The sequence below is a fragment of the Metarhizium robertsii genome, assembly GCF_000187425.2.
Source record: "Metarhizium robertsii ARSEF 23 chromosome Unknown MAA_Scf_3, whole genome shotgun sequence".
NCBI classification, from domain to species: Eukaryota; Fungi; Ascomycota; class Sordariomycetes; order Hypocreales; family Clavicipitaceae; genus Metarhizium; species Metarhizium robertsii.
In genome coordinates this window covers 858,892-873,882 of record NW_011942171.1, presented here as the reverse complement: position 1 = coordinate 873,882, position 14,991 = coordinate 858,892, and the positions used below count along the sequence as shown (strand labels likewise).

General features: G+C 48.5%; 4 protein-coding genes across 4 annotated transcripts; 2 read left to right on the top strand and 2 right to left on the bottom strand.

Annotated features, from left to right (window-relative positions):
* Nucleotides 1-2,619: 2,619 nt before the first annotated feature.
* Nucleotides 2,620-6,992, bottom strand: MAA_00431 (killer toxin alpha/beta; the record flags this gene model as incomplete). Its single annotated transcript, XM_007818429.2, has 7 exons — nucleotides 2,620-2,705; nucleotides 2,884-3,022; nucleotides 3,124-3,632; nucleotides 3,725-4,457; nucleotides 4,518-4,860; nucleotides 4,945-6,096; nucleotides 6,307-6,992. 7 exons carry the CDS (start codon nucleotides 6,990-6,992, stop codon nucleotides 2,620-2,622), a joined length of 3,648 nt encoding a protein of 1,215 aa, XP_007816620.2.
* A 773-nt stretch (nucleotides 6,993-7,765) lies between these two features.
* MAA_00430 (LysM domain protein) lies at nucleotides 7,766-11,089 on the top strand (the record flags this gene model as incomplete). The annotated part of the gene is made up of 7 exons (XM_007818428.2): nucleotides 7,766-7,795; nucleotides 7,868-8,134; nucleotides 8,194-8,360; nucleotides 8,426-9,183; nucleotides 9,762-9,942; nucleotides 9,995-10,522; nucleotides 10,591-11,089. The coding sequence occupies 7 exons, from the start codon at nucleotides 7,766-7,768 to the stop codon at nucleotides 11,087-11,089; spliced, it is 2,430 nt and encodes an 809-aa protein (XP_007816619.2).
* Nucleotides 11,090-11,525: 436 nt separating this feature from the next.
* MAA_10926 (uncharacterized protein) lies at nucleotides 11,526-11,819 on the bottom strand (the record flags this gene model as incomplete). The annotated part of the gene is made up of 1 exon (XM_011412872.1): nucleotides 11,526-11,819. The coding sequence occupies one exon, from the start codon at nucleotides 11,817-11,819 to the stop codon at nucleotides 11,526-11,528; it is 294 nt and encodes a 97-aa protein (XP_011411174.1).
* A 1,058-nt stretch (nucleotides 11,820-12,877) lies between these two features.
* On the top strand, nucleotides 12,878-14,678 carry MAA_00429 (Cytochrome P450 CYP605B3; the record flags this gene model as incomplete). Its single annotated transcript, XM_007818427.2, has 3 exons — nucleotides 12,878-13,171; nucleotides 13,280-14,177; nucleotides 14,263-14,678. The coding sequence occupies 3 exons, from the start codon at nucleotides 12,878-12,880 to the stop codon at nucleotides 14,676-14,678; spliced, it is 1,608 nt and encodes a 535-aa protein (XP_007816618.2).
* Between the last annotated feature and the right edge of the window lie 313 nt (nucleotides 14,679-14,991).

Sequence of the window (14,991 nt, the reverse complement as noted above, 5' to 3'; positions counted from 1 at the left end):
AATGCTGACGTTCTTCAGAACAGTCACTGTACCGCCGCCTTGACCGTAAGGAAGAACCATCAGCTGCTTTCGGCAATTGGCTACCCAGTCTATGGTCTTCAATGGGCACATGGAAGACTGTTGTAGTAAAAGCCAGTGGAGGACGGCTGCCTGTGAACTCTTTTGGTACATGGAGCTTGAAGGCGACATCAGGCTTGCATGAGTAAACTTATTATCACCCCAATAAAGTAGCATAAACATCAAGCAGTGGCGCAATGCTCACCCGCATTCAAAGTCGGCCACCAAGTTTTCTCAAATCGCTATACTAAATCAGCCTTTATAAGCGATTAAAAAGTTTATTAGCATCTGATAAATAGTTAAATCGGAGCGTCTCGCTCGAAATATAATCTTTTCTAGTAGTTATTAAGAGTTACCATAATAAGTTCTCGCGGTTGAGGTGTTAAAAAATTGTCCGTGGGTCGGTCAACCTGGCGGACGTGTACAAGGAAAGTTGAGGTTGTTCCACCACCTTGGATGCTAGAGTAAAGGTGGAGAAAGCCTGGTCGACTATTGCTGTGCGGCTTTGTCAGAATAACCTTTATTCAGGAGCCTAGGGTCATTTCCCCCTTCCCAGCAAGCAATATCTTGTCCACGATTCGCCAGTCCCTTAGTTTGCCAGGAGTAGTAAGCGCTATAATTACCTGCTATCAGAGTGCTCTAGGGTAGTAGCTGCTAAAGCAGTATGCCTAGAAGAAGAATGTAATATTATTCTAATTTTAATACTATTTACAGTAAGACCTAAAATCTTAAGTAATTGCCAGTCGTGCCCGATCGGCGAGAATACATGAGTATGTCATAAGTATTAGCTGCGTATCATTCTATTCCAGCAATCTACGGGTGGGTGGGTGTCGAGGGCAGGATAATTTTTGTTAGACATTGAGCGTTCCTTGCTTCTATTTAGAGCTTTCCGAACATAATAAATAGGTTACAGGGTAAGCTAGCGCCGCAGTATAATCGTGTTCAGGAGCCCTCTTTCTAACGTTCTCATGGAAGACGGCAAAGCGTCTTTCTGTTATTGCCATGCTTTTCTTGGCCACCAACTTATAGAGACTACAAGAGAGCACGGGCTCGTGTTTACACGGTTGGCGCGCGCCCTCAAGTCTAGCGCCTGGCGCGGTTTCTGGTCCGAGCCCCACTACACGGCCCGCGGATGGTGCCTAGTGCCCTTCTAGCGTGGCGCTAGTATCTACCAACCCCACCTCTGGTTGATTGGCACGGCGAGCACCCCTTGTACGCTAGGTAGAAAACGGGGGGCCAAAAAGTTCGGGACGGCTCAAGTGCTGAGTTTTTGCTGGTGGCGCTTCCCCTTCCCTTCTGAATTTTGAGGGCGAACTAGTACTTCGTAGTTGGGGGGAGATTCTTGAAGTAATAGCAATATTAAACCGACAGATTAGGGTTCGGGTTATTATGCTCTAATCGTTCGAGTAACTGTAATGACTATCCAGGTGGTGGGAACCAGTATCTATACTCGGTAAGTTAAAAAAAAAAGCAGGTTTTCTGTAAGAAAGGGTCTGTGCTTACCGGAGACTAAAAATGCAATAACTAGCACAAATGCCATTTTGAACGCGCCTGAAAATAAACAGTTAAACAGTCGAGTTTGCTTTGTCCTACAACTTGCCCCCGCCCTCAGATTCCTTGACTCCGTTTCCGTCCCTCTAATCTGCATGATCCTGTAGCTCAAAGTCGGAAGCCTCCTTCACCTCTCTTGTTACCAAGTTCTCTTCGAGCAGAACAAATACAAAGCCGGCGCCAGCAAAGGTTAATATAACAAGTTGATTATATTACGGAAAAGAAAAGCTAGGGGCTCTCAAGAAGCTAGCTACTATTTATATAATCTACGCTTTAGGAGCGGATTATAAGACCTTTTATCTGGTGGCGATATTACATTGGTATTAGCCGATACACTCAAAGGCATGGCCTACTATATCCTCTGTCCATGTGCTCTTCAAGAATCGAATTGTATTGATATTATTGTTCTCGATTAACCGGTTTTATAGAGCGTATTTATCGTGAGAAAAAGTCTAATATCCTTATTATTTCCCGCTCCGTAAGTTACTAACCTTTAAGCGTTGACGTATTCTACTCCCGTGTAGGCCATGGCAAAATCCCATACATTGAATCGCACTTTTCAACAGTCCATGAGTTGTAGAATCGTGCCAGGTATATGTGTCAACTCTAACAGGCGCATTTAATAATCGGCGGGTCGTCGCAAGTCCGTTTATCAGGGTCACATTCGAAGTTTGCGGAACAACTACCGCCTTTACAGTTGCTGTTGCATTCCTCGTCTGTTTTATAAACGCCCGCTGAGCATTTTGTTGCATTTTTGCAGCTGCTGCATTGCCATCGGCCATTATCCTTCTTGGCACATTTACCGTTACCGCCATTATTACAAAAGGCCTTGCACTGATCTTCATGCTGGTATTCACCTTCCACGCAGTCGCTGTTGAGAATAGAACATGGTTAATACATGGTCATGACTCATCTGGTCACCTCAACCCTCTCAACCCCTGGCGGGATTGCCATAGAACATGTCTTGCGGACGCAATGATGGGCGGTTTTCGAGATTCAGGAAGCATTCACTTACAATCCAAGCTCTCTGTCAGTTGATGTGAGCCTGCTGAGCCATGTAAACTTGCTGGGATCCACGCGTGACGCATCAAACGAAGCTGTAGTACGGAGTAGAGTCGTCAGCGGATATTTTTTTCAACATGATTCCTGTCGCTTCACTGCCTCTCTTTTGCACCCAACCCCAGTGTCGTGTCAGGCCTGTTTGGCCCAAGTCAAGTGTGACAGCCGCGGATAATAAAGAAACTGGGGAAAAAAGATCTGTTGAGCATCACTCACTATCCGGATCAACGTGATCGGCAAATGCTCCATCATCATCGTCGTTGTCGCCTTCGCTCTGTGGCTTCATATTCCTGGGTAGTGGCACATCAATGTTCGGCCAACGCTTCATCATCCACATAGAGACAGCCGCTAGAGCCTGTCAACATACAAGAGCTCAATTAGCAAACAGACGACAAACAGACAGGCATAAATGAGTCAAATAGACTTGGTTGATGAAAGAGCACGTATTGTACTAACCCAGGAGTGCGCATTTCGTAAGAGTTCTTCGTATTCTATTCTTGACCCGCTCCGGGCCTTGACCACAATTTCTCGCGGGTTGTAAAATTCGATTTTGCCACACTCGGGATCCGAAACGTCCTGGAAATGAGCTACTTCATGGTACATGGTTACGGCGCGGACACCGGAACTCCATCTATTGATCTGTTGTTGAAGTAGAGGGAAGCTGTCCGCTTCGTAGGCAAGGTCTTTGAGGCTCGTAAATTTGGGCTGGTTTGGTAGCTCATCCAAAAAGCCGGGGCACAGGAGAATATAATACTCTGACCAGAACCATGTGCCTGGATACCTGTAGGTCACTGCAGCCACGTGTTTGTTTCCTTTTTTCGCATTCACGCATACAACGTTATAATCTTCGTGAACCTTTTTAGGCAGCTCTGCTTCGTCGCAGAAAATGTAAGTGTACATGTTCATTATTTTGAAACCGTATAGGGAGCGCCCAAAGTGAAGACTAGAGTGCCTTTTAAAGTTTTCTGTTGGAGAGAAACGGTGAATAATGGTGTTAGTTTTTCTATGCCATGTCATCGATCCATGTGCATTGGGTAAGGATAAGATGAACACTTACCCCAGAGTTTATCAGTTCCAATAATGGGCACCTGGCCCGACCTCTTTCCAAAATAGTTGTCCATGGCCTTTTGATACCTGTTCCAGCGCGACCACTCATAAGGAGCTTTGCTGATATCTCCTGCCTCGAACCAAGCCTCCTGAACCTTTTCCAGACGGCCCTTGATCTTGCAGCTGTCATGGATGAGAAGGTCCATTACTCCAGGGCGGGCAAGAGAAGGGCCGACGGGGCTCATAGTTGACGGCTCTGGCTTAACTAGGTCAGTTCCATCCAGGCTGATTGCCCAGTCACTTGTGCCCAGGAAATTCAGAGCTCTGTATAGGTGTCTTCGCTTCTTCTTGTTGTCAGCGCTCATGTATGCCACCCACTCTGTCTCGTCATATATTAGAATATCACTTAGACTGGCATCGTCGTACAATTTAGTGGCAGAAGGGTTGTTCTTGATAATATAATCGATCTCGTTCTGGGATATATAGCCCGCCGTGTCGGTACAGCGGCCTTTTGCGGCCTGAGACTTTGGCCCTGTGTAAGTGCACATTGGCCCAGTGCATCCTGGTGTAGCCATTTTGAACGAACGGCCGTAGCTGGTAACCCCGACGGCAATTTTGTTGGACGGTGCGCCGGCTTTAGTGATCATGGAGAGTGCGTTAAGAGTCTCTGTCATGTTGACGTGAGACCGAAGGCAGTTGCCAGCAGGGCAACCAGGAGTACTCCATTTGTTGCCATAGTCCCACTACATCAAATTAGACTGAAAGAAAATCCAAATCCGTTGAGTACCGTGAAACAAGCTTACCTGCCCGTGAAGATCATATGTCATGTAGACAACATAATCGACAACTTTCATGATCTGAGCGATAGGAAACCCTTTCAAGTACCAAAACGACGCCGGCGCCGCAAACGATAGCGTCTTGTCCGCGGGCAAAAGTTGTTTAAGAGTGATGAGGAATTTGAGATAGTTAATACCCTCCGCAGGGTCACCGGCGGGAATGTCGGGGAGATCGGGAGCGGCAGGATACTCCCAGTCAATATCGACGCCATCCAACTCGTTGTCAATGATGAACTTTGCAATGTTCTGTGCCATCTGTAGCCGATGAGCCGGGCTAACACCTGTACGGAAGATGCCATAAGTGGCCGGGCTGATTGATATGGAGAGATCAGTAACATGTCAAGTTTTCTTTCCATTTCACGCCATAAATAAAGACATGGTAACTGATACATACTCTGTAGAAAACGTCCACCCGCCAAATGCTAAAATCTTCTTGACTCCGGTCAGTTGCTTGAAATAATAGAATTGATTTAGTGTTGGCCCCATGTTGACGTCGAATGTGTTTGCAGTCACAGTTGCAAACGCAAAGTGAATGTGAGTGTACTTTTTCAGGTCAATGGTCCGGATGTCGACCCTGTCACACATCTTGGTGAGACCGTAGCCTTCGAAATAGCCTATAGAGAGGAACGAAGCCGCAGGTTCAGGGCTTCTGATAATATTCATGTTGCAGTTGGAGATGCAGCCATTGGTGCCGGGCTTGTGTGTACCAGGGGCACCAGTATCAGCAAGTGATTCCGTGCAAAACTCAGCAGTGGTGCCGCAGTATCCCCAGCCCGAGCAACAGGCGTTCAAGGGACACGGGTTTAGTTTGGCGAGGTCTTTCCCAGTGAAGGAACCAGACGGCTTGCGCGTGCCTGGCTTCTGGGGGCCACACGTTACGCCATCTACTGGTGCCGGCATAGGAGAGTTGCCGCTCGAGAGACAGATGATTTGGTCTTTTTGCAGACCAGCGCAACCCTGCCATCCCCACGTTTCCTTATTCCATTTGTTCAATTCGTCCGTTGTGATGCCGTAGCTAGTCGTGATTCCCCAACAGGAGTCGCCAGAGTCAACTTTCAAGGTGTAGCATGTTCCGTCTGCTTGTCTCTTGGGTCGCTTGTCCGGCAAGTCACCACCGGAGCAACAAACCCAGCGTCCCTTCATCAGAGTTGAACATATATGTAGCTTAGAATCCGAGTTGTACTTAGTGAACTGTGCTCCACTAATGCCACATTTTGAAGCGAGGGAGGCACAGCTATCGCCGTTGTCAACTTGTATAGCTCTGCACTCCCCTCTCGCAGTCAGTAAATTGGCGAGGCTTCTGCGCGACTTTTCGCCCTCAACTTGAGTAGAGTTAGAGGCGTTTCTCTGAGCAGTTGACTGCAGAATTCCAAGTTCCACGCTCTTCTCAACAACCCGCATTCCTTGGCTCGGTAGGCATTCACCAAGGGCCCATGTTCTGAGAGCTTCTTGTACCCGACCAATATCGTTTCCTTCCGATGCAAAAATTCCAATTGTAGTAGAAGTTTTGGCGGCATTGTCACACATTTCCAGAGCCAGACTCCCACTTTTGATGGCAGGTACTGTACAACGGACTCAGCATACGTTAACAAGATACGATGAAGCAATGAGGTTGGCAGTATAAAACACAATAGTTTCCAATGAGAAAACACATTGCGTAGTAAAAGAAAAAAAAGTCAAAAAAAAAAAAAACACATACTATTGTGCTTTGATTAGCTACTAGAAGAACAGGGGTGATGTGATCGGATGTCCTCACCAATATTTGTGCAGAAGCTCAGCAGCTCGATCCTTCTTCAAATCGGCTCCCGCATAGAGGCCGACGAGCGCAACGCCAAACTTTGCAAATAGAATTATATTTCCGCATGCCGTATTCGAGCTGAGATGCGAAATCAAAAAGTTGGCGGCAGACATAGCGTCAGACCGGGTATTCTCAGATAAAACATCGAAACCGGCCTTGACAGTTGCCTTGGTAGTCGACTCTCCCGCACCACACTCCGAGAACGAGGCAGTTGGCAGTCCAGTAGCTGGCGGCGCAGCATCACCATCTTTCTCCGGGACAACTACTGCACTGGTTGAACGCTTGCCGTCGCCGCCATTCAAGGCGCATACCCGAATTGTCGAGTATCTGCTGGGGCCATTGTGGACATTGAATGCGAAAAGAAGAGGATACTTGCACAAGCTTAGATGGTTTTGGTCATATAATTGCGTCCAGTTGGCTGAATCGGGGCCTGCTTCGACGCAGTTCCGTGGGCAACCGTCTATCAGAGGCAACGCCCATGGATCATTCTGAGGTACTCCAGTAGGTATCGGAGTCAAGTCCCTGAGAAGCTCTTCTTCCGTCCAACCTATTTTGTTTTTCAAGGTATCTGCTTCCTGGGCGAAAGCGTGGCCCAAAGCCAAGACAAGAGCAGCCAGTTGCGGCCACAGCGTACACTGCCGCATTGTTTGGTGGATGGATTAAGCCTTTGCTGCCCGAACTCGCACGTGTTGCCAGATTCCCGGTTTTTACATGCTTTTAGCTTATGATTCTGGACCCGGTGCTCTTATATGTTTACTCGGTCTACTCAGTTCCCTTGCTTTTTTAAACGTTTACATCAGGTCAACCTCGGGTGGCACATGCTGACACGCCAAGGAATTTCGGAATACAAAAGTGACGGCAATTATGGAATTCGTCTAGTATACCTCTCGGGTCATTTCTTTGGAATTAATAAAGATTTCGAATACAATAAGCGGGTTGGAAGGCTGAGTGGGCTAACATGGATATGAATTGTAAGGGGCCCGATGTAATATCGGCCTGTTGACACATCCCACATGCTCTGAAGACTTTTCCGTCGACATTTTTGCCCGAGGAGATTTCCAACACTGGAGGAGTGTGGAGTAATACAGGACTAGAAAGATTGGCCACCAGGAGCCGTAGCAAATATTGTGACGTTGCTGCATGAAGTTATCGTTCGAGGCCCACAAATGGGGGGCCTACAGACGGCACAGGCTGTTGTTCTCCTGACACAATGGATGGGCTCCAGTTCAGTGCAAAATTTTCTTCTCTTGCTCATTTCGGCATCTCATGATCCAGTTCGCATCCGGTGAGCCTCAGAACCTACCTGAAGTATACATCTCCTCTTGACTGGAAGAGGAAGTCGCCGAGGAGAGAGTTATTGGATAGCCGACTGTGAATTGCTTATCTTGCGTCGTTGACCACATAAAAATGCTAAAAGATGCAGAAAGCTGTGGAGCCTTCGCCACATGTAAGCACCTTGTGTCCTGTCCTTGTATATACATGTGGCATTGCTATCTTTCTTTAACCTGACAAATACCAGCAAGGCACATCTGCTGAACTAGACGAACCAGATGCTTCTACTTTAGCTTACAGCGTCTTGTTAATGATGGTATCAGCGTTTGCTTTGATTCTTTTGTCTTGTCTTGCACAACAAGTGTTGTCTGGCGGTGCTAATCAGCCAAAATACGCCTACGATCCCTCTACAACCAAATATTGTACTTTCTGGTATGACAACGATGACGGAAGCATTGCATGCCAGGACATTCCCAATCAATGGTTCATTACTGATGAACAATGGATACGCTGGGTATGTGTATAATAACGAGAAACGAAGGCCGGCAAGCAGGTTAACAAGATCATTTTTAGAATCCAGTGATTGCAGCATCGTGCGGCAACTTTGTCATTGGCAAATCGTACTGCATTGAGGCTAGTCAGGAGCCAATCTCTGCACCCCCTGCTACTCTCAAATCTACAACTTCTAGTAGTAGTAGTAGCACCAGTCTCAGTAGTTCTACTGCGACGAAACCAAACAAGTGGGTTGTTATTCTTCGGCCTTTGTATTATCGAGTCGTGCTAACCGGAAACTCTCAACATTTAGTGGCATCTCTACTCCAACACCAACTCAACCAGGAATGGTTGATAATTGCAACAAGTTCTACTGGGTGTCCTTGAGTGAAAGGTGTCAAGATATTGCCTCCAAAAATGGAATCCCTCTTACAGACTTCCTTAACTGGAACCCCAAGGCCGGCCAGCAATGCGGGAGCCTCTGGGCAGACACCTATGCATGTGTCTCGGTGATGGGCTATAAGCCACAGCCGACACCTTCAAAGCCCGATAATGGCGTGAAAACACCGTCTCCTACACAGCCAGGGATAGTGGATAATTGCGACCGGTTCTACCTTGTACAGGCAGGTGATTCATGCGTTACTGTCGCAGCTAATGCTGGCATCTCTGTCGCTGATCTACTTAAATGGAATCCCCAGGCAGGCAGCCAATGTACCGGCTTATGGGCGAATGCCTACGCCTGTACTGGTACCATTCCCGCCTTTCGCTTGAGGACACGGTACCATAATGACTGTACTGGCGCCGTCTACAACGACTTGTCTGTTAATGACGGCACCTGTATTCGCACTGACTGCTCTGTTGCATCTCTCGATATCTCCCCTGAGGGGTACTGTCCAGACGGACAGATTCAGATTAGCTACTGGGAGAAGCCTGACTGCACAGGGAAATGGTTCGGCTATGGTTATGCTAATAAAGGCCAATGCCGCCGTCTATGGGCCGAGGGATGGAAATTCAAGGCGCTGCACTTGCGTTGTGCGAAGAAGGAGGAGGATTGTGTGAGCAGAAGGACATGTACTTACGACGCGGAGCCAGCGACAAATTTGTGCTAAGCTGATGAGCTTTCAATTTGTCATTTTTCGCGTATAATAATTCCAAAATTGCTTACTTGGTTCGTTCTTGCTCCTAAAAATATGAAAAATAAGCTATAAATATATTGTGTCGCAAGCATGGCCGTCTTTAGCTAGACACTTATAAAGTATAGTTTTTATAGCCTTACTTTTTAGTAACTTACTTTCTTATAAGGAGCTTAAAAAGTTCCTTAAAATAATTTTTTTAGATAACTAAAGCTGTTATAATTAGCTTAGTAATTTAAATTTACAGGAATATAAATTTTATTTTGGTGTACCTACTTATACAGTCTCGTTGGTTTTTCTTGTTTACTTATCTTATTTATCTCTCCTTTTATTTCTGCCACTTCCTTCCCCCTTTTTTATTATTCTTTTTTTGGGGGGGGAGGGGTCTTGTTGGAAGGTAGCCTGAGGCAGAAGTCGTCGACCTGGCCACCTCACCAGTACATCGCCAAGGGTAAATTTTACCAGACTTTTCACCCTCGTCGCCCAACAACACACTCGAGAAACCACATCATTCAGACAACCGCAGCGAGGCGGCTGCTTCGGTACTAGGGATGGCCGATCTGGTATCACGTAGCTTAGTCACTAGAAGCGCTGCATTCACAACATTTTTCTTTTTGTTAGCCTCCCTGCCTTTCACCGCGTCGAGCGTAGTTGACCTTCGACCAGCCATTGGCTTTGACCTCGGACAGTCCTACGGGTAAGATGGCTTGTTTGCTCGATCGCCACATGCTAATTTGTCACGCATTCAGAACCGCGGTTGCACACTTTTCCAATGGAACTGTTCTTAAACTCGCCAAGGTAGAAGGGAGTCAGCGCTACCAGGCCTTTTTACAAAGCGAGCTACAAAAGCAACAAGAAGCCTGGTGGTATCCTTCCCATGCTGAGATACAGCGCGAAGACCTGTCAAGGCTCTTAAAGCAATACATGGGAATCGGTGGGCCAGATGGCGCAGTAATCCTTGCCGAGATGCTTATTGCACTGCGAACCTCATCAGAAGCTGTTCTAGGTGCTCCTTTACCGGCCACAGTAGTTATTACCGCGCCGTATATAATCGCCTGGAGCTATGAAGAAACCCTACAAATAAGTTACATTAAAAGGGCACAAAAACTCGCGGGCTTACGAACTGTAAAGATGGAGAGTATGACCCCTGTTTATCTTAGCGAGGCCAACACAATTCTTGCGGCCAATAGGCGTATGCTATGTCCAGATCTTTTTTGTAACGGCCCGGAATGGACCAACGAGAACTTTCACAGATATGATGTGGTGTATCTTGTCAGGTGAGTGTTGTTGTTATTATTACATGGAAAATAGGAAACCTACCATTAACGTCGACACGCGTCTTTAGCTTAACAAATCACTCTTTATACACGTCATTTCAGATATCAACATGCTTCTTCTGGCCTGCTCGTAGTGCCCAGCTTGGAACTATTGACCCCAGGTTCGGGTTAAACCAACTGGAGCAGGCAAGTGACCAAGAGATGTTTTGGCGTGAGCTTCAGGACCACCTCAAGTCCCGAGTCAGAGAGTATGTCAAGCAACCTGACAATTACCGAGAAAGCTTCCTCGTCGTCGTGTCAGGCGAGGCTGCGGATAACCCAAAAGTTGTAGAGGCCATCAGGGGAATAATTACAGACATGCAAAAAGACCCAGCTTTTAGGGTTGTGGAGACTGGAAGGGCTCCAAGGATTGAGCTGCTAATATCTGAAGATCCAACGTACGCGGCTGCCAAAGGTGTCGCATTCGGACAACGAATAAATATGGATTCGAGATACTGCGATGATTGGTTTGAAAGGGAAAAGGCAATGGGAGGGGGAAGAGATGAAGACAGTCGCGATGAGCTGTAGAATCATGGGTTGAATATCAGGGTTGTCTTGTAAAATACTTGCAACCCCTGTTACGTTGCCGAGGCGAGGAACTTGACGGCTGAACATGCAGCCCGAAGGGCGATACTGTGTACTTGGATTCCAATCGCAAATTACTCCGCTGGCATACTGAAAGCTGCCCTCAAGACGTCATGCCCAGAAGCTATTCCTGAAATTTGCACCGTTCGGCCTTTCTTGCCATGTGAAGCGCGTAAGACATGTCCTTGCTTTGCTCAACTTGTACACCGAGAATCGAATGTGCAAGACATGGTTGATGCAGCGCCGTGATAGTCGGCCATCGACGGCCCCAGATATCTGCCAGCTGGCCGTAGCAGGGTTACACGGCGGCACTGTACTGGAGCGTAAGAACCAGGCTGATGGGTATGGGGGAAGGCCAGTGGGCTTGAGAAGAGAGTCGTTACCTGGTGAGAAAGAAGACGTTAACCATCCAGATGTAGTCTTGTCCTGCGTTGACAGCGCGGGAGATGGAAGGTAGGGCCGTGGAGACTATAGTACCCTCTAGAGCGCTTAAGAATGCTGATATGGAAAGAGATATGAAGACGGCCCAGAAACGCCATCTGTGGCCGGCCGATTGCTTGTCGGCAGGAGGCTTGATGTCGTGCCCATCTTGTACGGTGCCACTGGGCCTGTGGTCCTCGTGGTCCTTGTAGCCCTCAGAGAATACCAATTCTCGCTGGCTGCTGCTGCTCATGATGCCACGGATATTGCTTGCGTGGCGGTTGGTTGAGTTGATGCAGACTGCTGGATGCAGCTTGAAGAGGAAAAGTAGAAGTTTCTTCCTCGGCGGTTGGGCAGACTGTTCAAAGGAGAGGACTCAGAGGAGATGGAGTGATTGAGCGAAATGGGAGCAGAGGAGGGAGGGACGAGGCCGGCAACTGGTATGAATCGGCATACATTCCATACAAAACGCATCCCTTGAGGCACGCATCATGGCCGCCCTAATCCCGCCCGTGTTTAAGGCTAGAACTGGGCTTCACCACCAAAGTTGTGTCTGACCTCAAGTTTTGGTTTTGGGGATGACATCCCCCACAAATCGGCCAAGGCTGCAAGAAATCGCTTCATGTTAAATGTTGTACCAGACATGTGACAAGATTGAAGTTGACACGGCTGGCCGGGTGGCAGTGTAGCCGTTGAGGATTCTGTAGCATCGGTTCGGAGACTCAGCCATCCACGGCTTCCGATGGCAGCATGCTGGCATCAGTGATACTTCAGTACCAACCTAGGGGAGTTGTTGGGTTCAATGTCAACATTTGAAGTTTGTATATGTGGTCTGGCGGTGCTGAGGGAACTTGGGAGCTCCAGATGTCCTACTTGCGCCGCCGTTTTCAACCTCGACATCTGGGACTGGAATGGCGACAGCAACTTGGCCTCTTTTCTTCTTCTTCTCCTCCCCTGGGAAATGACGGGAGCCTGGAGCGGGCGGGAGATGATGGGCGCCTGAAGTGGGACGGGGAGCATGTTTCCAAACATTGAATACCACCAGACAGATGACGCTGTTGTCACTTGTGTAACCATGCAACATCGGCCTTCGGACTCGGCGTCAAGTGCGCTTAAGCACCCTGGATGCTACGTGGGCATGCACGGATTTCACTTCATAACTTCAGGCTGCCCTAGGCGAGTGCGGCCATGGCGAAATCCCAATGCTCCTGGCAGGCGTCTTTCGAACAAATCTGCCGTATAGCACCCCAGGTCTAAGACACCAGACCGTCTGACTCTGACCCAACTGCCGCCCATACTCCGCACCACAGCATGTTGTCGAGCATTCAGACAAAAATTGTCGAGCCGTTTCTGGTGCTGCGCCAGAGTGTTGCACCTCTGAAACTGTCCCGATGGCAGTTTACAAAGCTCATGGTCAGAAGTGCGCTTGACGGGTTGCCAGACGGAAGCGTATTTCTCCTACTTTACCTCTTCGCAGCACTGCTGATAATCATTACCGTGCGCCTTCGAAACAGCAAGAAGGGTGTGCACGCGCCTCCTGGGCTTGCCGTGGTGAGGAGGAACCATGCGCATTACCTTGACATTATCAAGGAGGGACGGGAGCTGGTATGTGCAGACTTGAATCTAGACTTGACCCATTGATATGTCATGATTACCGTCTACCCTTCTGCCTGCCGAAAAGAACTTGGAGGCTCCGATTTTGACAGATGGCAGTACCCAGGTCAACCCTTCCTCGCTGTCAACAACCGGCACAGTTTTGTCATATTCCCTCCCCAATGCTTCGACGAGATCAAGCGTCTTCCGGAGCACACCGCGTCTGCCAAGGGTTTCTTTCACGCTACAAACTATGGCCACTGGAGTCACATTGGTACAGAGACACCGCAACTCATCAAATCCGTCATTGCCGATCTGACTCGTTCGCTTCCTGCTCGAGTCCTCACGCGCCAACAAGACTGCCAGATGGCCTTTGACGACGTAATCGGGCGCTCACGCCAGTGGAAAGAATTCCCTCTGATGATGACTACATTCGAAATTGTCACCCGGATAAATGCGTGTTCCTTCGTTGGAAGAGAACTGGGCACGAACCGAAGCTGGGTGCGGGCCGTCATGATGTCGCCCATCTTCATTCACGTTGCTGTCACGCTCCTCAACGCCTGCCCCCTTATTCTGCGGCCGCTCATGGCGCCGATTTGCTTCTTCCCTACCATCAAGAACCGGTGGGATATGGCGCGCCTTCTGACCCCAGTTCTAAAGACAGACATGAAGGATTACTACGAAGCCGAGGACAAGAAGGAGATCCTGCGGCCCCGGGCAGAGGGAAAGATACCCTTCACCGGATTCCTCCTCTCACGCTACCAGGCTGCTGAAGCAACCATTAAACAGCTGGTGGCTGACTACATCATCATCAGCTTCGACTCAACCCCGTCCACTGCATCGACGCTGTTCCACGTTCTCTGTGAGTTGGCATTGCACCCTAAAGCTGCCGACATTCTGCGCCAGGAACTAGATGAGGTTCTTGTCGACGGAAACCTCCCCGGGACCCATCTCCAGGAGCTGAGGAAAATGGACAGTTTCCTTCGTGAGTCCTTCCGACTACATCCAATTGTCATGTGTAAGTCGTCTTCACCCGTTGGGCCAGGCCTGCCAAAGGCGCCCATTCCCTTCCCCGACGGCCCTATGCTGACTTTGCCTTCCAGTCACCCTCCGACGCCACCTAGAAAAGCCGGTGAAACTCTCTCTTGGGCCAACGCTTCCCGCTGGCTTGATCATCGCTGTTGACGGACAAGCTATCAACCGCAACCCGGATTTGTGGCCAAACCCAGATAGTTTCGACATGGATAGATCTTATAAGCTTCGACAGAAGCCAGGGAATGAAAACCGCTTCCATTTCCTGACTACCGGCTCCGACTCGCCGGGATGGGGTGACGGGACACAGGCTTGCCCGGGACGGTTTTTTGCGACGAATACACTCAAGATTGCGCTGGCGCATTTTCTCAAGAATTATGACATTGAGATTAAGCCAGAATGTTTGCCACTCAAGCATACACCCCTTTCGAATGGATCTTGGAAACCTGATGATGCGGCCATCGCACGCATTAGGTCCAGATCTTAGGACGCACTATATCAAAGAATACGAAAATGATGGATACGGGCAGCAGGAGAAAGGATATTTGACCTACGTGGGGGATTTCAGTCAGGCATGCTTCCGCCGCAGCGCGAAGCAGCCTGCTTCGTTCGTTACTATCACTACCATGAAGCCAGCCGATGGAATAACAAAAGTCTATTAAAGTAGTGCCGGGGAGGTGTTTTTGTGCCGAATTATGGCATAGATCAGCTAGGGACTAAATCTAAAGTAGAATGCAATGAACTTTTTTTTTCATCATCTCCGAGGAAATTTTGCTTCCCGGCATAAATCTAGTGAAAAC